Source organism: Notamacropus eugenii, chromosome 5 (assembly GCF_028372415.1).
Source record: "Notamacropus eugenii isolate mMacEug1 chromosome 5, mMacEug1.pri_v2, whole genome shotgun sequence".
Lineage (NCBI taxonomy): Eukaryota > Metazoa > Chordata > Mammalia > Diprotodontia > Macropodidae > Notamacropus > Notamacropus eugenii.
Genome location: NC_092876.1, coordinates 18311091 through 18333158, shown reverse-complemented (window position 1 = coordinate 18333158; position 22068 = coordinate 18311091). Strand labels below are relative to the sequence as shown.

The 22068-nt window shown below is 49.9% G+C and overlaps 2 protein-coding genes across 2 annotated transcripts in view; both read left to right on the top strand.

Annotated features, from left to right (window-relative positions):
* Nucleotides 1–2358: 2358 nt before the first annotated feature.
* Nucleotides 2359–18373, top strand: LOC140507378 (uncharacterized). The gene is given in 8 exon segments (XM_072615481.1): nucleotides 2359–2474; nucleotides 2557–2846; nucleotides 3379–3545; nucleotides 8095–8233; nucleotides 9115–9201; nucleotides 14283–15007; nucleotides 15010–15630; nucleotides 15633–18373. Coding segments are annotated over 8 exon segments (2247 nt in total). The 3' UTR covers nucleotides 15735–18373.
* A 3577-nt stretch (nucleotides 18374–21950) lies between these two features.
* Nucleotides 21951–22068, top strand: part of LOC140503582 (uncharacterized) — a 38010-nt gene continuing 37892 nt past the window's right edge. The window contains exon 1 of the mRNA XM_072607716.1: nucleotides 21951–22053. The gene's annotated coding sequence lies outside the window, so the exon portion shown is untranslated. The remainder of the gene's footprint in view (nucleotides 22054–22068) is intronic.

Here is a 22068-nt window from a genome sequence, read left to right as displayed (position 1 = left end):
GAGACAGCAAGGCCTGAGGTTAATTCAGCCTCAGACACTCACTGGCCTGGAGAAGTGGGGGGATCACAACATTATCTCCCCAGGCTGGTGTTGGGGTCAGATGGGATTGCACTCGTCAAGTGACTGCCACAGGCACATAGTAGGTCCAATAGAAATGTCAGCGCTCGTGTTTCCTGAGGCCACACTAGGCAGAGAACCCCACAACTGTAAGACTTGGGCCCGCCTGTGCCAGCACCATGCCAGTGCAGGGTGCCACCCCCTCTGCCAGGTGCCAGAGTCCTAAAAGGGTCAGTGATATGGCCACCTGCTGCTGGGGTCAAGCAGTGTCAGAGGCTGGCCTTGTCTGGAGCCTCACTACCAGAGATGATGCACTTGGAGCTGGAAGAGGATTTGGAGGCCCTTGAGCCCACTCTACAGATGGGGAAACTGAGGCTCATGGTGATACTGGATTCAAGCCTCCTTTTCTCTCTTCTCTTCCCCTCCCATCTTTCTTCCCTTCTCCACTCCTGGCCTCAGTTTCCTCCTTGTTCAATCCGGCTCGCTCCTTGATTTCCCCGGTGTGAAACAAGGGGGCTGGACGGACGTCTCGCTCCTCCCTCGAGGATGCTGCTCTAAGCGCCTCCTTGCCCGACAAAGACTACATTTCCCACAAGAACGCGGGACAGTAGCGTTTCCGCGATGGCGGCGGCTGTGGGTCGCCACGGCGTTGCTATGGAGAGCTCCGGACCCTGGAGAAAGCGAGCATGCTGATTGGCCGGCTGCTCCGCCGCCGAAGCGCTTCTTCTAGCACAGGCGCAGAAGAGTCGAACTCCAGCGGGGAGGGCTTTGAACCCTCTGGTCAGTTACCACCGCGGGTCCCTAGACCGGGAGGTATGGATTGCGCAGGCGCGGGTCTGGGCGTGGGCTGGCGCTTCTTTCGCGGTTGCCTAAGGCCAGACTAGCCCGGCAGGACCGTGCCCCCGCCCTCCCTGCCCCCGGAGATGCCCGCGGGAGGCCTGGCTTCTGGCGGCAGACCCTAGACCACGTGATCCCTAAGACCCCTTTACCCCAGCGTCCTGGGAGGCTCATTCTCTGGCGGATGGAGGAGTTTGAGTGCTGCCCCGTAAGCTGTTCCCGTCCCTCCCTGGGCCTCAGTTTACCCTGCTGTAAAGCGAAGGTTCGGAGTGACCGCTTCAGTTCAGTTCACACTAAGTGCCTACACCTGCCAGGCGCCGGGGAGGTGAAGACTGTTGGGCAGTCACAGGTGCTCAGAAAGTTGTCGGAGAAAGTATTAACAGCTGGGGCATCTGCAGGACCAGGAGCTGCCAAAGAAAGCCAGGAGTCTGAGATAGGGGTGGTGAGGAAGGAAGGTCCCCCAGGCAGAGAGCACAGCCTGGCCAAAGGCCTGGTGGCGGGATACTGATTGTCAGTGGAGAGTGGGGGTGAGGAGATGACCAGCAGGAAGCTGGAGGGGTAGGATAGCAGCTTGGGTTCATTGTTAGTTCTTCTCCCTCCTGGGGTGAGATGGTGAGTCCCCCTAACCGGAGGCCTTCACACAGAGGCTGCCTGACCACTTGGCCACAGGGAGTTGGAGAGGGGCTTTGGGTGAGGCCCTGGGGTAGGAGGCTACCCCTCTGAGTGTTAGGGCAGGGCACCAGTTGCTGTATGTGTGACAGGCTCCCTGTCCCATAAGTCCTGCACCTTCCCCAAGACTCAGTTTCCTCCCTTATAAAATGCCAGGGTCAGACAATATCCTTCCAAAGGCCCCCTTTGGGGAGGCTTCAGGGCTACAGGAGACATTCCTGGGGTGGGCGAAAGGCTGGAGGAGAGGCCTCTGGGATATTCTTTGTGATTGGATTTGGCTGGGTTTTCTCAGGGCAGGGTCAGGGGTCCCAGGTCAGGTCACCATGATGCGCCCTTCTCCTGACAGGCCTTCTTTCCATTTCTCCCCTAGGTTTTCCAAGGGAAGGTGCTGCAGGGAGAGGAGACCTTGAGCCACCCCGTCCTGTTCTGGGAGCAATGCCCTCTGGGTGGGCTTCCTTCTGGGGAGACCCCAGGAGGCTCTGAGCCACCAGTGCTTGGGATTGACAGTGGCGTGATAGAGCATGGAACTGTCGGCACTGGAGCAGCTCCTGACCATCCTGCCTGGGGAGATCATGGAGGCCCAGCGTCTAGTGGCCTGGTGGTGGACGTGACCCGGATTCTGGAGGAGAGAAGTAAGAACCGATGAGCTGGGGTGGGCGATTGCAGCCCCCCAGCAGAAGCCAAACCAGAGCCATCCTGAGGGACCCTGCTTTGGCCAGGGGGTAGATGAAGTGACTGCTGAGCCCCTGAGCCCCTCTGTGGTCCTCCTGCATGGAGGGTGATATGCTGGCGGACATGATGATGGCCAAGTTCCATCATGCTTTTCAGGTTGACCAAGAGCCGCTCTTGAGAGGGAAAGTTGCTCCTCAGCCAGGAAGGCCCCGAGGCCACGGAGGGGCTCAGAGATTGGGGTGGGGAAGGCCAGGGGGTACCAGTATAGACGGCTATCCACCCCACTGTCCCCAACAGTAGGTCCCCCGCATCTCTCCTCAGAGCCAAGGCTCGGGAAGACCACTTCAGGCTTGGGGAACAAACTGCCAGTGGCAGCAGGGACTGCACTCTTCCCATGGGCTGGGCTCCTAGGGGAAGGGGGTCCTTGTCAGCCGCAGGGGGCAAGATGCTATCTGAGCTCCCCCCTACCCCCGGCCCAGCATTCTGTGCCCTGCTGAGGGTGGCAAGGAACCTCGGACAGCCACACAGGCTCATGGATCCAGAGCATTTCCCAGGGCCCCAGAATCTGGGAGTGTGTGGAGAAGTTGAGAGGGACCCCCAAGCTCAGAGAGGTGCTGTAGGAGCTGGAAGGGTTGATTCAATGGAACAAATTGTGGTTAGGCCCCAGCTGTGTGCCTAGAGTCAGGCCCACAAAGACAAAAATTAAACCATCAAGAAACATTTATCAAGTGCCTACTGTATACTAGGGGCTGCCCCTCCTCTGGAGGAGCTCCCACTGAAGTTTTATGATGAGAAAGGCAGGAAGTCCCTGCTCTCCAAGGGCTGGCGTCCTCCAGGAGTGATCCACAGTATACATGGCACATAATTTCAGAGGCGACTGGGGAGGGGCTGAAGGCAGGATTTGAACCTAAGTCTTCTGCACTCAGCTGAGGTCGTGGCTGCCAAGGTTGGGATTGCTGTGCAACAGGGAGGGCCCAGGGGAGCCTCAGCTCACATGCTCTTCCAGCCCCCAGATGAAAGGGTTGGACTCCCTCCATTCCCTTCAGGCAGCGTCCCCCCTCCATGTCCGTGGTCCAGTCCTCACCCCTCACCCTTCCTCACCCTCAGCTCTATTTCCCTCACAACACCTTTATCTTCCCTCAGGCCAGCCCGGCCCTCACAGGTCAGCCCCTCTGCATCTTCGGACCCCAGGACCTCCTGACAGCCAGCACCTGCATGAGCTTCTGTCCACTAACAGCCAAAGCTTGGACCTTTGTGTTGAGCTGCAAATGAAACGAGCTCTGCCCCCAGGGAACCTCCGCTTTACTGGGGTAATGTCCATATGAGGCCCTAAGTGCAAGGTCACTTGCATGAACAGAGGGCACAGGAGATCAAGGAGGGCTGCCTGTAGGAGGGAGCCCCACAGCAGGGCTTCAAAGGAAGCTAAGAATTCTGGGTCAGGGAGAGGAGGTGGAGGGGGAGAATGTCATGCCCAGGGAGCAGGAGCCACAATGAGGCTGGGCTGTCTGGGGTGTGATAAACCTGGAGGGCTAGGCTCAAGCTGACTGGGCTGCTATGGAGCCACTGGACCTTCTTGAGGAGGGAGTGACCTGGAGAGGCCGACCCTTAAGGGAAACCACTTTAGTTATAGTTTGGAAGAGGAATTAGAGACAGGGAAGGCCTAAGGGCAGTAGCCCATGTCAGACTAGTCACAGGTGGGGGGCCCTGAGCTAGCGTGGTGGAGAGGAGATAGATGGAGGGAGAACCCCAAAGTCTTGGCCATGGCTCAGATGTGGGGAAGGAGGGAGAGGTAGGCATTGGAGAGAGCTCTGAGACACTGGAATGTGCCCTTGGTAGAAATGGGACAGTCTGAGGGGAAAGATGACCAGTGTGAGATGACAGTGGGAGGTCCATTGGAAATGTCCACTTGGCTCCAGAACTCAGAGATGGGGGCTGGGTGTGGATGGAGAGCTGATTCAGTCTGTGGGGCTGAGGAGGTCAGTGAGAGAGAGGAGGGCTCAAGAATGGCCCTGGCCTACAACCAGCTGGGAGGCAGGATATGGGGCTCCTGAAAGGAGGCTGCAGAGGTCCAGTGTGGGAGGATTGCGGTGCCGGGAGAAGCCTTCTGCCGAGCAAGTCTATGCAGTTGCTGCTGCAAGACTCCAGAGATGGTGAGCATGCTTTGTTGGGAGCAGGCTTGTTCTCATCCACAGCACTGGCCTCTCCTTACAAACAAGCCTGGATCTGACTTGTGACAACTTTTTTGCCCTGCTGTCTGATGCAGAACAGAACAGGCCTCATTCCTCTTCTCCCTGATGGCCCGGCAGGTGTGTGAGTGGCTACGGTCACCCTCCGGAGGCCTCTGTGCTCCATCCCAAACGTTCCAAGTGGACTTTGTTCTTAAATGAACAGGAACCTCTTTTGTCTCTCTCCTATCTCCATGCCCCCGTTGGGAGGAATGGAGGGAGGGAAGGAGGAAAGAAGGAAGGAACAACTTTGGACCAGAAATACCCAGTCCAGCACCACTAATTCCTCCATCAGCCGTGCCCACAAAATGTATGCTCAGGGCTCACTCTGAGCTCTCTGATAAGGATGCTGGACAGCCCTTTAGCCTAGTCCGGGGATGGGGAACCTGTGGCCTTGAGGCGGAGTCAAAGGGCCACACTTGAGGACCTAGAGGGCCACATGTAGCCTCGAATTACAGGTTCCCCACCCCTGCCCTGGTCATTGATGGAATAGCACTGAGCTGAGCACAGATTCCTGGGGCACTCCACTGGAGACACCATGCAACACTGACATAGAACCATCCACCAGTCTTTTGGATTTAGCCAGTTTTAAAACCATTTAATTATACTATTGCCTTGTCCACCTCTCTCAAATTTTCCCTAAGAGTAGCCAAAGAGACTAACAGATTTGTAGATGGTATAGACCTGGAAAAGGTGGAAAGGAAATAAGTATCTATTAAGTGCTTCCTATGTGCCAGGTGGGGAAGCTAGATGGCACAGTAGATAGAATGCTGGGGCAGGCCTGGAGTCAAGAAGACCTGAGTTCAAATCCCATCTCAGATATTTCCTAGCTGTGTGGCCCTGAACAAGTCACTTCACCCAGTTTGCCTCAGTTTCCTCAAATGTAAGATGAGCTGGAAAAGGAAACAACAACCTGGGGAGGTAGGTGCTATTCTTATCCCCATTTTACAATGAAGGAAACTGAGGCAAACAGATGAAGTGACTTGCCCAGGGTCACAAAGTGAGTCCGTTTGAGCCTTGAGTTCAGTTAATATCCAGTCAAAATCTCTCCATTTCCACAAGAACAGCACGAGAGACTATCAGATGTTTTGCTAAAATCTAGGCAGTGATACCCCATAGTATTCCTCTGCTCTGCTCGTGTAGTAATCCTGTTTAAGAAAAAAAAAAAGGTTATGGGGTTACTGTGACAGGTTGTTTCTTGGGAATCGTTGCTTTCCTTTCTAGAGGTTCACCAACCATCCCTTTAATGATCTATTCTAGAATGTTCCCAGAAATCAAAGTCAAGTTCATTGGCCTGTAACTTGCAGGCTCTGTTCTCTTTTTGAAGATTGGGACATTTGCCTGTCTCCAGTCTTGTATCTTCTTCCCCCATTTTCGATAGTCTTTCTAACCTTAGTAGTGATCCAAAAAGATCTTGACGGCTGGAGCACTGGGCTGAATTGTGACTGTGTGATAGAGATCAGTAGCAAATCTTCCCTTTAGGTTCAAAAAGTCACCTTCTGAGTATAGTATGGGGGATCATGGTTAGCTAGCAGGGGTTCTGGAAGATCCTTGGGGTCTTTGGGTTGACCGCAAACTCGAGATGAATCAGCAGTTTGGGATGCTGCGGGTGAAAGAAGCAAACACGTCTTGGACGGTCACAGCTTTCCGCGATAGGATTGTCCTTTGGGCCTCTGTCCTCACCACACCTCCAGATGGAATATGATGTCCAGTGTTGGGCTCCAAGGAAAGCAGCCCATGATGGGGAAGGATTTTCCACCCATGACATGGAGGATTGGTTTGAAGGAGCTGGGCAAGTTGAGCCTGGAGAAGACTTAGTGGGGACAGGAGAGCTGTCTCTTTTAGGGAGACTTGTGGACTGACTTTGGTGGCCCCAAAAGGCAGCATGAGAGGGGTGTTGCAGATGGGTCCATTTAGTCATTGACTCCAATAAGGAAACTGAGGCAAGGGAAGAAATTTGCCCAGGGGCCCACAGGTGCTAAGGGTCTACAGTAGGATTGTAACAAGCCCAGCACTCTGTCCCCTGCCTTATTTAGGTACAGATGGGATGAGACAGCCTGTCTGTGGGAGTTGAAGGTCTCCTGAGGCCTTTTTCTTTTCATGAGAGGAAGATCTTTAAGGGTCAGAGGGAAGGTCCTTGGAATTCTCAGCTTGACAGAGGGCTGTGGGGCTGGCCCTCAGGAAAAGGAGCTCCCCTGGCAGGAGCCTTTGTCAATAGAGCAGTCAGTCTGTGTGTTGGGCACTGAGCTGAGTGCTGGGGGTACAGGGAGGGCCAACGCACGGCCTCCCACCAAGGGGCTTAGGTTCTGTTGGGGAGACAAGCTGTGAATAATGATGCACACAGAATAAATTGGAGGGAACCTCAGAGCAGCAGGTGCTGGCCACAGGGAGTCAGGGCTGGGGGGGATGACTGGGAAGAGCCCCTGGTGGAAGGGGAGATTTTATTTGGGGTCCCAAGGAAGCAGGAGGTGGAGGCTAGAGGTAAGAACATTCCAGGCATGAGGCACAGCCGGAGGAAATGCCTGGAGTCAGGAGATGGAGTGTCTGGTGTGAGATATGGCCAGGAGGCCAGGGTCACTGAACAGTATGTAAGAAACCTGGAAAGGTTATGAAAGGCTTCAGAAGCCAAATCTAGGATATATGTATTTGATAAGCAGGCAGCTAGAGGAGTGGGGAGGGGGATGGCATAATCAGGCCTGCTCCTTAGGAGAGTCCCTTTGGGGCTGAATGGAAGATAGACAGGAGGGGAGAGGCTGGAGGCAGGATGTGGGCCTGCACCAGGCTGTGGCAGGGTTGGAGGAGAGAAGATGTTGTGAAGGTGAAATCGATGAGCCTTGGTGCCATATTGGATCTGGAGAGGGTGAGAGAGGGAGGAGTCCAAGATGCCTCTTAGGTGGGAGACTGAACCTTTGGGGGCACCAGTGGTTAGTGGACTCTTAGCTAAAGAGGAAGGTCAAGCAGGCAGGAAGAAAACCAGGAGGGAACAGTGTCCTCAAAACCTTGAGAGAAGGGGCAGGGGAAGAGATGACCAACAGTGACAGGTGCTATAGATAACCTCCAGAGGGACTGAGAACCAAGCAGAGGTTGACAATCAAGAGATGGTTGGTAACCTTGGAGCTCCCATCCATGGATGGGTCAGAAGCCAAGCTGCAGAAGACAAGAGGAGTCCCCCAGGGTGGATGCATTTCTCAAGGAATTGAGTCATGAGGAGGTCTCAGAAGGGGGTTCATGGGAAGGGATCAGATGAAGGGAGGGATTTTTAAGTTAATGCACCAGGAGACAGGGAGAGATTGAAGCCTGGAGAGAGAATGGGGATGATGGGAGGGGCAGTCAGCAGGGATAGGACCAAGGAATGCAGGAGGAAATACTGGGGAAAGCTGCCAGTGTGACAAGAGATAAAGAGGGAGAAGGGGGAGTACTCTCTGTGTGGTCTCAGTTTCTCAGAGAAGCATTTTCTGAGGCACCTTCCCAGCCTTTGGGGGTGGCTGTGAGCTGTTCCCAGTCTCTTTCCACCCTGGTTTGCTGAGCCAGTGACAGGCCAGTGGGTAGTGTCCTGTCCTTACCCGGAGCATGAGTTTTGGCATGCTCTCCCTCAGATTAGTGGCAGCCCTCCACCTGCCCTTCCAGTCTTTAGCTCTCCCATTGGTCAGCAATAACCTTCCAAGACGTGACTGTTGACCTCTCCCCAGACGAGTGGAGAGGTCTGCGTCCCACTCAGAGGCAGCTCTACAGAGATGTGTTGTTGGAGAACTACCGGAACCTTGTCTCCCTAGGTAAGGCTACTCTCCCCTCTGACTGAGACAGCCTTAGGGACCTCTCTGCAGCCCGGCCAAGTTCAGGGCCCAGGCCCGTGGCCCCTGCCCAGAGGCAGAGTGGCGTCGAGGTGCCTTGGAGCATGGAATTCTGGACTTGGGCTCAGGAAGACTTGCACTTGGATCTGGCCTCAGATGCTTACTATGACCCCAGGCAAATACCTTCTCTCCCCTTCCCCCCACACCGTGCGTCAGTTTCCTCATCTGCACAGTGAATATAATAATAGTGCTTACCCCCCATGGCTGTTAGGACACATTGAGATCTCCCTGTAGAAAGACCTTTTCAAGCCTTCGTAGCCTCCATGCAAACATATCACCTTCAGTTAGTGGGAGGCCCCTGAGCCACCCTCAGGGGCCTGGCTTCAGATTTGGATGTTGCCGTGTGCTGCTGCCTGCCAGGGTTCTTCATCTGTGACCCTGGGGATGTGCCTCTTGGCCTTTCTTCTCTCTCTCTCATATGTCTTAGAATGTAGTTCCTTATCTTACAGAGGAGGAAACTGAGGCTCCAAGGGACAAGGCCATGCACTGGGTCACTCAGTTCTTTACACAGGATCTCCCTGGACCCTCACAACTTGTCTGTGAAGTTGTCAGTACAAACATTTACCCCCATCTCAATGAGGCTGCTCAGGCTGGAGACAGAGGGTGGGCTTGGTGGGGCTCAGCTGACCCCTCTGGGGAAGCTGGGGTTCAAACCCAGCCCTTTGGACTGAAGGACTGCGCCCCACCCCAGCCTCTCTGGGGGCCTTCCTCCATCCCACTCACTCTGCACTTAACCCCAAGCAGGCAGACCCAGGCTGGTGCTGGGAGAGCTGTCCGAAGCATGGTGTGCCATCTTTCCTCAGGGTCAGCAACCCCTGGATCCACACCAGAGATTATCTCCTGGCTTGAGCAAGGGGAAGGAAGTGAGTTTCCAGGAAGCATTCCCTTTGGTGAGTGTGAATGAGTCCAGGGAGTGGTGCTCTGGGTTCCTGAGGCTGGGTTTGGGTGTGTGTTTGGGGGGCAGGTTTCCTCAGGGGCCAGTGAGACTCAATACTCTGAGCAGTGTCCTGTGGTTGGGGTTGAGGGGGTGAGGGTCCCCATCCTAGAAAGGCAGAGCTTAGCATCCACATCCCCTCAACTTTTAGAAGCTCTGTGCCATAGTAGATAGAGCGCTGGACCTGGAGTGTGGTGGAATTCCACAGCTCTTATGAGCTGTGTTACCCTGGATGAGTCACTGTACTCCTGCCTCAGTTTCCTCATCTATAAAATGGAGATAAGAATAGTACCTGCCTCACAAGGGCTGCTGTGAAGATCACATGATAGAGATAACTTGTAAAGTACGTGCCCATTAATGTTGTCTCAGTGGAAGAAACTGAGGCCCAGAGAAGGGGCACATGGTTTGTTCCAAGCATGAAAAGTTAGTGGTGAGGAGTGGATCAGGGCCTATCCCTTCTGAACCCTGACGTTGGCCTCTCTTCTAGCCTCGTCCTGCCTTCCTCCCCATCCAGAGGCAGATGTCCCATTTAGATCAGGCTTCTGCTAAAACATCTCCCATCTCCAACCTTGTGAGGCACCTCAATATGTGATGAGCCAAGCTGGCCCAGGGCCCTTGGATGGATGGAAGGAGGGCGTCTCTGTGGGATCCTTCCGAGGTGCAGCTCCAGCCCCAGCTGGGAGCAAGCTCCTCTGGTGTATGGCCCTCAACTTGAATGGCTTCCTCATTTCTTTATGCAACTTGTACCTCCTCTGGCTCTGGGAAGTCAGCTTGACTGCCTCCCTGCCTTGAGGGTGGGACCTGATACTGGCAGCAGCAGGTGGGTGGTGTAGCAGGCAAAGCAGTCGATCCTTGTTTCTGCTCACATTACAATAGGTAGCCTTCCTTGGTGAGAAGGGCCTGGGGTAGAGACAGAAGACCACACTTCTATTCCTGGCACCTTAGACTGGCAACTTTGCCTTTTTAGGCTTCAGTTTTTCCCATCTGCAAGATGGGAATGAGGATACTTGACTGTCTTCCTCCCAGGGTTGCAGGGAGGAAAGGGCTTTATAAACTGGAAGTGGGTATAGAAATGTCTATTATCATTACACGCTTACAGTCCCATTGGATGCTCCTAACAGCCCTGGACAAATCTTTGTGACCTTGGGCAAGTCACTCCCTGCGCGTGCCCCCCCCCCCCCCCCCCCGCCCCAATCTCTAGCTCCTACTCTATAACATGGGGCAACACATGACTTTTCTCAAACTAATCCTGTGAAAGGAGGCAGGGCAGGTAACCTTTCAAGTGAAAAGCATTGGTGGGATTTGAATCTTGTGCTCTCCCATCCTCATTATTTGGCATCTTGATTCTTTTTCCATAAGGAAAACAGGTAAGCAGGATGATGAAGGGACCAGAGACTGAGAATAGTGTGTAGGAGCTGGAGGGGATGTCATTTTAACAAGGAGAAGAGAAGGTGCTGTCACTCACTCACTCCCTCCCTGCCTCTAAGCTACCTCTGAAAGGTTGTCATGGGGAAGAGGGGTGTGAGTTTTCTGCCTGACTCCTGAAGGCAGAACCAGGAGTAAAGGAGAGGAGCTGACTACACTCCCAGTTAGGATCCTTACAAGGAGAGGGGTGGCCTCAGAGAGGGACGGGGCTGCCTCCCAAAGGTCAGGGTTCTCTAGCACCCCTGGGAGATAAATCCCTCAATCCTGCTCAGAGCCAGGAATGTGATTTTCCTAGAATGTGATTTCAACCCAGTGACTCACCTCCGTTTGACAGATATGGAGGATCAGAGAGTGGAAGTGAATTTCCCAAGGTCACACAGCCAGGAAGGGCCAGAGATGTTACAGAGAAACCTATAGGTCAGCCCTCTTAAGGGTAATGAGTGAATGAATGAGGTGTTTTAACGATCACTTGTCAAGATTGTTGCAGATGGGGTACCAGCTTGGTGTAGATCAGTAGTCCTTTTTTTAAAAAAACTTTTACTTTTATCATTTTTTTAAAGCTTGAAATCTCTTCTTTCTCTTTCCCTTCTCCACCCCCTCCTCCCCATTGAGAAAGTAAGAAAAATAAAAGCCATTACATATTTCCTGTATTGGTCATGTCCAAAACAATTCTACAGTCTGCACTCTGGAGGTAAATAGCATGTTTCATTGTGAGTTCTTTGAAATTGTGGTTGGTCATTAAGTCTTCCAAAGTTGTTTATCTTTACAGAATTGTTATTATTATATAAATTGTTTCCCTGGTTCTGCTCCCTTCACACTGTCTTCAGTTCATACAAGTCTTCTCTGAAACCATCCCTTTCATCATTTCTCACAGAACGGTAGTATTCCATTGCATTTATATACCATGACTCGCTTAGCCGTTCCCTACCTGATGGGCATTCCCCCAGTTTACAATGCTTTCCCACCATAAGAAAAGAGCTGCTATGAATATTTTTATAAAGATGCTTTGCTCCTTTCTTTGATCTCCTCGAGGTGTAGAACCATTAACAGTATCACTATGTCAGAAGGAATGCACAAGAACCAGGAGAACATCGTACACAGTAACAACGTTGTGTAATGATCGACTGTCATACACTTAGCTCTTCTCAGCAATATAGTAACCCAATTCCCCAATTGATAAATGGTCAAAGGATATGAACAGGCAATTTTCAGAGGAAGAGGTTAAGGCTATCTATAATCATATGAAAAAATGCTCTAAATCACTATTGGTTAGAGAGATGCAAATCAAAACAACTCTGAGGTACCACATCACACCTATAAGATTGGCAAACATGACAGAACAAGAAAATGATAAATGCTGGAGAGGATGTGGGAAAGTTGGAACACTAATTCATTGTTGGTGGAGCTGCGAGCGCATCCAACCATTCTGGAGAGCAATTTGGAACTATGCCCAAAGGGCTACAAAAATGTGCATACCCTTTGACCCAGCAATATCGCTACTAGGACTATATCCCCAAGAGATCATAAAAATGGGAAAGGGTCCCACATGTACAAAAATATTTATAGCAGCACTCTATGTAGTTGCCAAAAACTGGAAGTCAAGGGGATGTCCATCAATTGGGGAATGGCTGAATAAATTATGGTATATGAATGTAATGGAGTACTATTGTGCCATAAGAAATGATGAACAAGAAGACTTCAGAGAGGCCTGGAAGGACTTATATGACCTGATGCTGAGTGAAAGGAGCAGAACCAGGAGAACTTTATGCACAGCAACGACCACAGTGTGTGAGAGTTTTTTCTGGTAGACTTAGTTTTTTGTAATAACACAAGAACTTCTTACCAAAAAAAAAAAAAAAAAATCCCAATGGAGGATCTCAAGGCAAAATGCCTGCCACACTCAGAGAGAGAAATATGGAAGTCACTCACATATTGTAGCAGATCATGTTTGTGTATGTGTATGTGTTTGTGTATCATGTTCTGATTTGTTATACGATTTCTTTCATTTATCTTAGTCTGACTACATAGCATGACTATAGTGAAAATATACTCAATAGGAAAGTATATGTAGAATCTATACAGAATTGTATGCAGTCGTGGGGAGGGAGGGGGGTAGTGGGGAGTAGGTGGGGAGGGATAAAATCGCAATTGTATGGTAGTGATTGTTAAACATTACAAAATAAAGAAAAAAAAGAAATAAGACACTGAAAATTTTAAACTATGAACATCTCAGTTTAACAAAATAAAAAATTTTCTGCCATAAAAAAAAAAAAATATAGTATCCCAAGACAAGTCCAAAGGACTCAAGGTGGAAAATGCTCTCCACATCCGGAGGAAGAACTGATGGAATCTGAATGTAGATCGAAGCAGCCGATTTTTACTTTCTTTGATTTTTTGTGGTTTCTTTTTTTACAGCATGACTAATGTCGAAATGTTTTACATGATTCATGTGTATAACCAATAACAGTTTACTTGCTGTCTTGGGGAGGGCCAAGGAGAGGAAGGGAGGGAGAAAAATTTGGAACTCAAGATCTTATAAAAACTGAATGTTGAAAATTATCTTTACATGTAATTGGAAAAAATAAAATGCTATCTACACTTTATAAAAAAGAAAGAAAACCACTTACTTTAGAATTTGAAAAAAAAGTTATGTACAGTTTAATAGATTTTGAGGCATAGTTCCAAATTACAAATTTTATGGAATCAAAATTATCCATTTTCTCTCCTGTGAAGCTCTCTCTCTCTTTGGTTATGGATCTTCCCCTCTCCATAGATCTGACAGATGAACATCATTTGTTTGTGACATCACTTTATGTCTAAATCATGTACCCATTTGTAATTCGTCTTTGTATGTGTTGTGTGATGTTGGTCTATTCCTAGTTTCTGCCAGACTGTTTTCCAGTTTTCCCAAAAGTTGTTGAATAGTGCCTTCTTGCCTCCATATCCGGGATCATTCGTTTTATCTAATACTAGGTTACTGTGCTCATTTGCTTCCCACATACACATATATATATATGTATATATATATATAATATATAAAATCTGTTCCACAGATCAGCCATAGCTTTGTAGAATATTCTTAACGTGGGATTGATTCATTTTTTAATATTTTGAATAATATTAATATTAAATAATATAAAAACAAAAACCTTTTAAAATATTTTGATAATTATATTTCAATATACTTAATTTTCTTTATAATCTATTTATTTTTATACTTTTAAAAACATAATTCAGGGAAGGGGTCCATGGGCTTCACCGGATTGAGCCACAGGGTCTAGGACACAAAGAAGGCTAGGAATCCGTGGCCTAGATCATCTCTGAGGTCCCTCCCAATTTCTGTGAACATTGAGCCTTTTCCTGAGCAGCCAGATGGGGACAGTGGCTAGAAAGCTAGGCCAGGAGTCAGAAAAATCAGTTCAAATTCAGCGTCAGACACTTACTAGCTGTGTGACCCTGGACAAGTCACTTCTACTCCACAGGGTTGTTGTGCAGATCAAACAGGATTAGCACAGTACCTTGCACATAATAGACACTGTAAAAATGCTAGCTAGCCATCAGCAGAAACGTTATTATTATTGTAACTGCTACTGTTATGATTTCTTGTTTCAGATTGCAAGGCTCAGACTGAGACCCATGGGACTAGGGAATGAATTTCTGTAGAAGAAGGAGTATGGAAAGTGCAAACAGAGGGGACCACCAGGGATGCTGACCAGGAACTCGAGTTTGGAGCAGCCTTTGAACATGGAAACAAATCCCTCAACCCTGCCCAGAGTCGGTCTTTTTTTCCGGAATGTGATTGTAGCCCAGTGACCCTCCTCCATGAGCAGCCTCAGCCAAGTGAGTCAGGCCAGGCATGTAACAAGCTGGAGATGTGTATCCATCTGAGGTTAAACCCAGTAACATATGGGCAAGATCCCCCAGGAGAGAAACCCTTTGAGTGTCATAGCTATGGGAAAAGATTTAAGCGAATCTCCTGCCTTAGTCAACATCAGAAAAGCCATGCTAAAGTGAATCCCTACATGTGTGGTGAGTGTGGGAAGGACTTCAGTCAGCGCTCTTACCTCATTGAGCACCAGAGGATTCACACTGGTGAGAAGCCCTATGAATGCAATGACTGTGGCAATGTCTTCAGGCAGCGATCCACCCTGATTCGACACTAGAGAATCCACACTGGGGAGAAGCCCTATGAATGTCATGAGTGTGGGAAGGCTTTTATCCAGCAGACCAAACTTATTGAGCATCAGAGAATCCATACGGGAGAAAAACCCTTTGATTGTAAGGATTGTGGTAAATTCTTCTCAAGAAGATCACACCTGATGCAACACTGGCGGCGTTTTGTACCAAGAAGAAACTCCAAGGACACGAGTCTGGCAACACGTTTGAGGAGAGCTCTGACCCTCACCATCCAGAGAGAATTCTCACTAAGGAGAGCTCTTATGGGTGTAATGCATGTGGGAAATCTTTTAGACAGCGATCCTCCCTCCTACAGCACTGGAGGAGTCACACTGGAGAAAAGCCCTATGAATGTAACCTGTGTGGTAAGGCCTATGGGTGGTATTCAGCCCTGAGTGATCATAAGAGAATTCACACAGGAGAGAAGCCTCATCTGTGTATGCAGTGTGGGAAGACCTTCTCCCGGAGCTCAGTGCTCACCCAGCACCAGCGAATACATACAGGGGAGAAGCCTTATGAGTGCAGTGAATGTGGGAAGGCGTTCAATCGGAGTTCAAACTTTTTTCTGCACCAGCGAATTCACACTGGAGAAAAACCCTATCAGTGCAAGGAATGTGGCAGAACCTTTAGCCAGAGCTACAACTTTTTTCTACACCAGAGAATTCCCACTGGAGAAAAACCTTATGAGTGTGGTGAATGTGGGAAAGCCTTTAGTCAGAGGTCCAAGTTTTTTCTACATCAAAGAACTCACACCCGAGAAAACCCTCTGAATGCAGGCGAGCACCTCTGTGGGCTAGAAACACATTAAGGGGCCCTGGACGTGTGATGAAATTATGGGACATCATGATGATTGAACCAAAGGCCAGTCTGGGGGATGGCCTGCCTTAGATTGGCAGCTAACTGCCCTGTGGGGGAGTGGGGAGGGGTTTCCCCAATCTGACTGATCAAGAAATGCAGGGCAGGAAGAATGAAAAAACGAGCACTTACAAATGCAGTAATCATGAATTGGCTTGGTGGGTGTGGCACCTCTCCTGGCAGCTCCTGGAGAGTGAGGGGCAGAAGGATGAAGCAAGGTGTGTCTTCAGGCCAAGGCTGGAGGAACATTGGGGACTGGGTAGGCCACCTCAGGGTGATCCCTAAGCAGCCCCAGTGCATCCTTCCTGGGCTCAGAACCCTGGCTTGGCCCTCAGGGAGGTCTCCTCTGCTGGCTATCAGAACTGCCCTTCAGGGTTATGCAGGGATTTGCAGATGAATCTTGGGGTCTCAGAACAACACTGCTATGGAACTAACATGGAAATAGCTTTTGCCTAATTTCAGATGTATCATTGACATAATGACCCTTGAGGGAGGGAGAAAATTGGGAACTCCAAATTTTAAAAAAAAATCATGTTCAAGGATAATATTTTTAAAAAATCTTGTGAGATGTGTGTTCTTATTCTCTCCATCTTACAGATGAGGAAATTGAGACCAGGCTGCCAGCTGGGTGGCTTATGAATAGAACACTGGACTTGTGGTCAGGAAGACTGCTGCCGGCAGACATTTACTAACTCTGTGGCCCTCTGCCTCAGTTTTCTCATAAATAGGAACTGATGTCTCCTAAGATGGTGGTTGTGGGGATTAAATGAGATAACATGGAAAGCCCTTTGCATACCTTAAAGCACATTTAGGGTAATTGCCAGCTGTTAACCCAGAACCCAAGTTGGAAGTGACCTGTCTCAGAGGCTCAGGTCCAAACTACCTCAGCTAGAATCCCCTTCCTCATGTCCTGACAAGGGGCCCTCCTACCTTCTCTGGACGACCCCCACCTGCAGCCTCCAGTGACGAGGAACCCATCCAACTTGGGGATAATTCAGAATCATTAGGACAAGAGAGGGGGGAAGGAAGAAAGGGAGAGAGAAGAGGGAAGAGAGGGTGAGAGAGAGGGGAGAGGTGGGAAGGGGAGGGAGAGGGAGGGAAGAAGGGGAAGGAGAGGGAAAAGGGAGAGAGGCTGTCTGCAGTGATAACTCTTTATAAATGAATAACAGACACAGAGAAGGAGCTCCTTGGCTAGAGCCACAAGCGAGTTAGTGGTAGACTACAGAAGTGGTTTTTAACAGCTCTCCATCAGACTCTGAGCTCCAATCCACAGGATGAGTTCAATGTTTTAAGGATCAGTGAAGTGTGGGAAAAGATCCTACTTCTCCATGCCTTGGTAGATGGTATTTGTGAATCTCTGCAGCCAAGCTGCTGGTAACAGGCTTGTCTATACAGAGCAAAGCTAGTGCCCACAAGACACATTCAGACATTGCCAGTCCGAGTTTCAGAACCTGCTTGGTTGGACCTGCCCGTGTTTGTACTCTGTTGGCATAGCCACTGAGAGCCCACAGTTGCCTCCGTAGCATAAGGAGACCCTGAAAGAAAGCAGTAGAAATAATACAAGTACAGGACTTTGGAATCTCTTCTTTGGAAAAGGCCCAGCTAGCCATGCATTGTGAGTTCAACTGAGGTGTCAACTATTATCTTTCCTTTATATTTTATCTCATTTTCCTCTTCCCCTTGTCTTTATTGAATATATGTCCAAATCTCCTTGTGTTTTTGGATTTCATTTCCACTTCTTTGAAACACAGGTGTTGAAGTAGCTTAGCAGAGATTAGCAGAGAGAGGGCTAACTCACAGTTCCTGATTACTGGAAGTTTGTTCTTGAGTCCAAAGGCAGTAACCTCTGGTTCAAGGGTTCCCACTTTCTGAAGCTGTCTCCTCCCATGGGTGACTGTCCTTCTATAGCCATCTGCCCTAAGCTATACCAAGATTTGACTCCTTTCTCACCAAATGCCACTTTCACAATGAACAAGTTGTTCATTTGTTTCTGTTGTGTCCAACTCTTTGTGACCCCATGCTAAAGAGAAGCGCTGACTGTAACCAATGTGGGAAAACCTTCAGCCACCACTTGGAATCCTAAGGAAGAAACTTCCTCAGGACACCTAAGAGAATCCATCCTGGAGTGAAAGCCCAATGGATTTAGTGAATGTGGGATAGCTTTGAACCTCCAGTTAAAGGTCAGCCCTTGTTCAGTGCCAGAAAATTCACAGCAAAATTCATGTTAGTAGGGTATGTGTCTTTAAGTATAGGTATGAGTACACAAAAAAACCAAAAAGAATCTAAGGTTTCTTAAGGACATAGACTTACTCTGGGTATTATAAATTACAAAAAGAAACTATTTCAATAGGGCTTTCATAGTAAATGCTGTCCATAGCAACCCCTGTGAGAGGGGGCCTCAGTGAAGGCCTTTATTTTGAGCCGAATACATCAACTGGTAAAATATTAAAGATAAAACCATTGGCTAGGGCTCATGAGTGATAGCTTTAGTAGAGTACTATAAACCTGAGCTAGTCATCCTTGAGGGGGACCAGTCTGAGTTGGAGAGTACCCCATAGGGAACACAATAACAAAAGTTTTTGCAAATAGACAACTGCTTTGTGTGGGAGCCAAAAAAGGGCACATTTTTAAAGGTTCTATTGTATTTTTATTTAGTTAAATATTTCCCAATTATGTTTTTCTAAGCATTCATTTTTTTTATTTTGAGTTCCAAATTCTCTCCCCTCCCCCAGCCCTTACCCTACTCATTGAGAAGGCAAAGCATTATGATGCCTATTATACATGCTGTACACGTTTTTGTAAACCTATTCAGTCCACAAAAGTGCATTATGATAAGCCAAGTGTCCTACAAAGCTGCCAAGAGTTTCATGAACAAGAGAGAAATTTGTAGCCTGGTGAGCACTGCCCCGAGAGAAAGCATTTGTATCCTTCCAAACCCTAGCCTCCTAGAGTGGGAAGAAACCCATGAGGTTCTCCCTTCCACCCTCCCATTTTCTGCAGAAGACCGGTCTTCATCAGACTTTTCAGCCACTCATTCCTGGAGATTTCTCCTACCTGGGATTTTGTGTTCTCCAACAGCTCTCCAAATACACTTGGTTCTTCTTTAATTTTTTAAAAATTATGAACTTAACCACCAGTACCAGTGTTCCAACTTATATGTATGTGTATGTATATATATATGTGACACGTGCCCATGAAACATGAGTAATATGTCCACATGGATTGTCTAAATGTACAGGTGTGGCTTGTGGGTGGCATGGATAGATGGGATCTGAGACCTGACCTTCTTCTTCAGACAGTAAGGACCAAGGACAGTGCCCACACCAACAGCACATTAGCAGGATGTCTGCGAGGGAAGTTAGGCAGCCGTCAGGAGCACCTGCGGGCTGGGACCTCTTTTCTCCAGTCTCCAAGAGGGGACTATTCCAAGAATTATAGCTATCTGCCTCCCTTAAATACTTCTAATCCTGGTCAGACCAAAAGCCACTTCCTCACTTGCTCGTGAAGGGGAAGGAAGGCCTTAGTTTACACTCACCAGCTTGGCTCCACCCCTCCAAATTCTGGCTGCACAAAAGACCATCACAAATAGTGGGTAGCTAGTAAACCCATTTATGTGAATAAAATAACAGAAGTCAAAGATGTTCTGCAGATTAGAATACACCGTAAAATACACAACAGAGAAGTAACTGAGAGGGGGGTATCAGCTCAAGCCAGGAGAGTCCCAGGAGGCCCTCTAGCAGTGGCCATGCTGAGCAGCTGGCTTCTGCTGTGTGACTCGGGGTGGGGGGCACCGAAAGAGGAGAGGTCTATTTGTGTGGAGGAAGATGGTCTGGGGGAAGGAGAGGGTTCACAATATATGGGAGCCTGAGCGGATCGGAAAGCTACTGAGGAAGGGGGTGTGCCTGTGCGATGTTCCAGGGAGGAGAGCACGTGCTCGGTACTGGAACTCTCGGAGCATTCCGCTCTCTGAGTTTGTTTCCCTCGAGGAGCCCTTCCCACTCTCGCCCCGCCTACATCCCCTCCCCTTAAAGGGCCAGGCGCCTCCGAGGCCGCGCGACCCCAAGGTAGAATGAAGCGCCTCCGCGCGCAGCCCCCTCCCCTCTCCCTTTTCAGAAGCTAGTGTCAGCAGGTAATGGGGGGCCCTAACCGCCTTAAAGGCCGGGTCCGCCCCTCGCCGCCACCCGCCCCGCCCCGCTCCTCAGCGGGTGGTCAGGGCGAAGGCGGGGCCTCTCGTGGCCCTGCCCCTCCCCGGGCCCGCGCTTAGGGATCCAGGGTCCGAGCCCTGCGTTTGGCAGAGGTGGTGGAGCTGGCTTGGAGTCCCAGCCCCTCTCTCCTCGTGTCCCGCTCTGGGTGTGCCCCGAGGCCTGGGTCGGACAGTCAGTCAATACACCCGCGTGCCAGGCGCTGGCCTCGGAAGAAAGGCGCACCCCGGTCCCTGCCCTCGGGGAACTTACCGTCTAAAGTGCGAACAGCCCCCAAAACTGGAGCTGATCGGCAGGCGGAGAGCCTCCGCGTTCAGGGCCATCCAGAAAGGCTTCCCAACGGGGGGCGGTGTCAGCTGGGGTTTAGAGAAGACCCAAGGGGATGGGGGGGATGGGGGGTGGTGGAGGGGAGGTGGGGAGAAAAGGTTACCAAGAGCTTTGAATGCCAAACCCAGCGCTTTGTGGAGGTGATGGGCAGCCGTGGGATGGTCCCACGCGCACTTTAGGAAATCGCCACGATGGCTGAATGGAGGCACCCTGAGGGGGTGAGGGTGTTCACCAGGGTGGGGGCCCGGGACAGAAGGGGTGCACTGGAGCGCTGCTGCAGAGGTGAAATTGACGAGATGTTGCAGAGGTGAAATCGACAAGCCTTGGAACCGTATTGGATGGGGGGGATCAGTATGAGAGAGTGAGGAATCCAGGAAGACTCCTAGGTTGGGAGCCTGGGGGATGAAGAGGATGGGGGTTCAACAGTCATAGGGCAGGTAGGAGGGGCCTCTATTTAGTGCAGTAGGTAGAGTGCTGGTCCTGAATTCAGGAAGATTCCTCTTCCTGAGTTCAAATCCGGCCCCAGACACTTGCTACCTGTGTGACTCTGAGCAAGTCACTTCACCCTCAGTTTCCTCATGATCTGGAGAAGAAAATGGCAAACCATTCCAATATCGTTGCCAAAAAAAACCCAAATGGGGTCACAGAGAGCAGGACACAACTGAACAATGACAAAAGGAGGAGGGAGGAAGAGTTGCAAGGGTGGGGCTCTAGGTCACATGTGGCCCTCTAGGACCTCAAGTGCAGCTCTTAGACTGAATCCAAACTTCACAAAACAACCACATGTGGCCTCAAGGCCGCAGGTTCCCTATCTCTGGGGAAAAGACAATGTGTACAATTTTGGACATGTTAAGTTTGAGATGTCTACTGGACGTCCAATTCCGGTTGTCTGAAAGGCAATTGTAGATCCGAGACTGGAGGTCAGCAGAGAGATTGACTGGGGCATAGGGATGAGAACTAGATCCATGGGAGCTGAGGGGATCCCCAAGTGACATAGGACAGAGGGAGAAGAGAAGAGAGCCCATGACAGAGCCCTACGGGCCACCTTTGGTGAGAGGGCATGATCTGGAGGAGGATCCAGCAAAGGAGGCAGAGGAGAAGCAGTCAGAGAGGGAGCAGGAGAGGGAAGTAAGCCAAAAACCTGGAAAGAAAAGTTATCAAGGAGGAGGGAATGATCGATCTACAGAATCCAAAGCTGCAGAGAGGCTGAAGAGAGAGAAAAAGCCACAGGACGTGGTCACCAAGAAATCATTCATAATTCCAGAGGGAGCAGCTTGGTGGCATGATGAGGTGAATAGCCAGAGGACAGAAGTTAAGAGTGAAAGGAGAGGGAGCCTAGCTAGCATCATAGATGGCTTTCTTGAGTTTAGCCACAGAAAGGGAAGCAAGGTATGGTAATACAGCTAATGGAGATGGATCAAGTGATGAAGGAGATATGGGTGTTTATGGGAGTTCTGGATTAGGGAGTCCATGTGCCACCTGACCCAGGGAGAAGTCTGAAACACCTGGGAGTGGGAGAGAGAAACAGCAGTGGTCAAACAGCCCCAGGAGTTCTCTTGGGTTTGGACCTGTGGGGCTAACACTTTGCCTGGCCTGCATCTTGACTCAATCCAAACCATTTGAGGCTAACAACCAAGCCTGGGCCCCTAGTTTTCTAGTCTCTGGGGACCTCTCCCCAGGCTCCCTTCCTCTCCTTTCTTCTCCTCTTCATGCTAGGGATTGCTACTGTGGAATTTGGACAGACTGAGCCAGAAGCATCCAGTGAGCAGAGCTTTTGGCAGAATTAGAGGAAATCAGGCCCCACTGGGTGGGGAGAGTAACTGGTGAGTAAGGCCTCA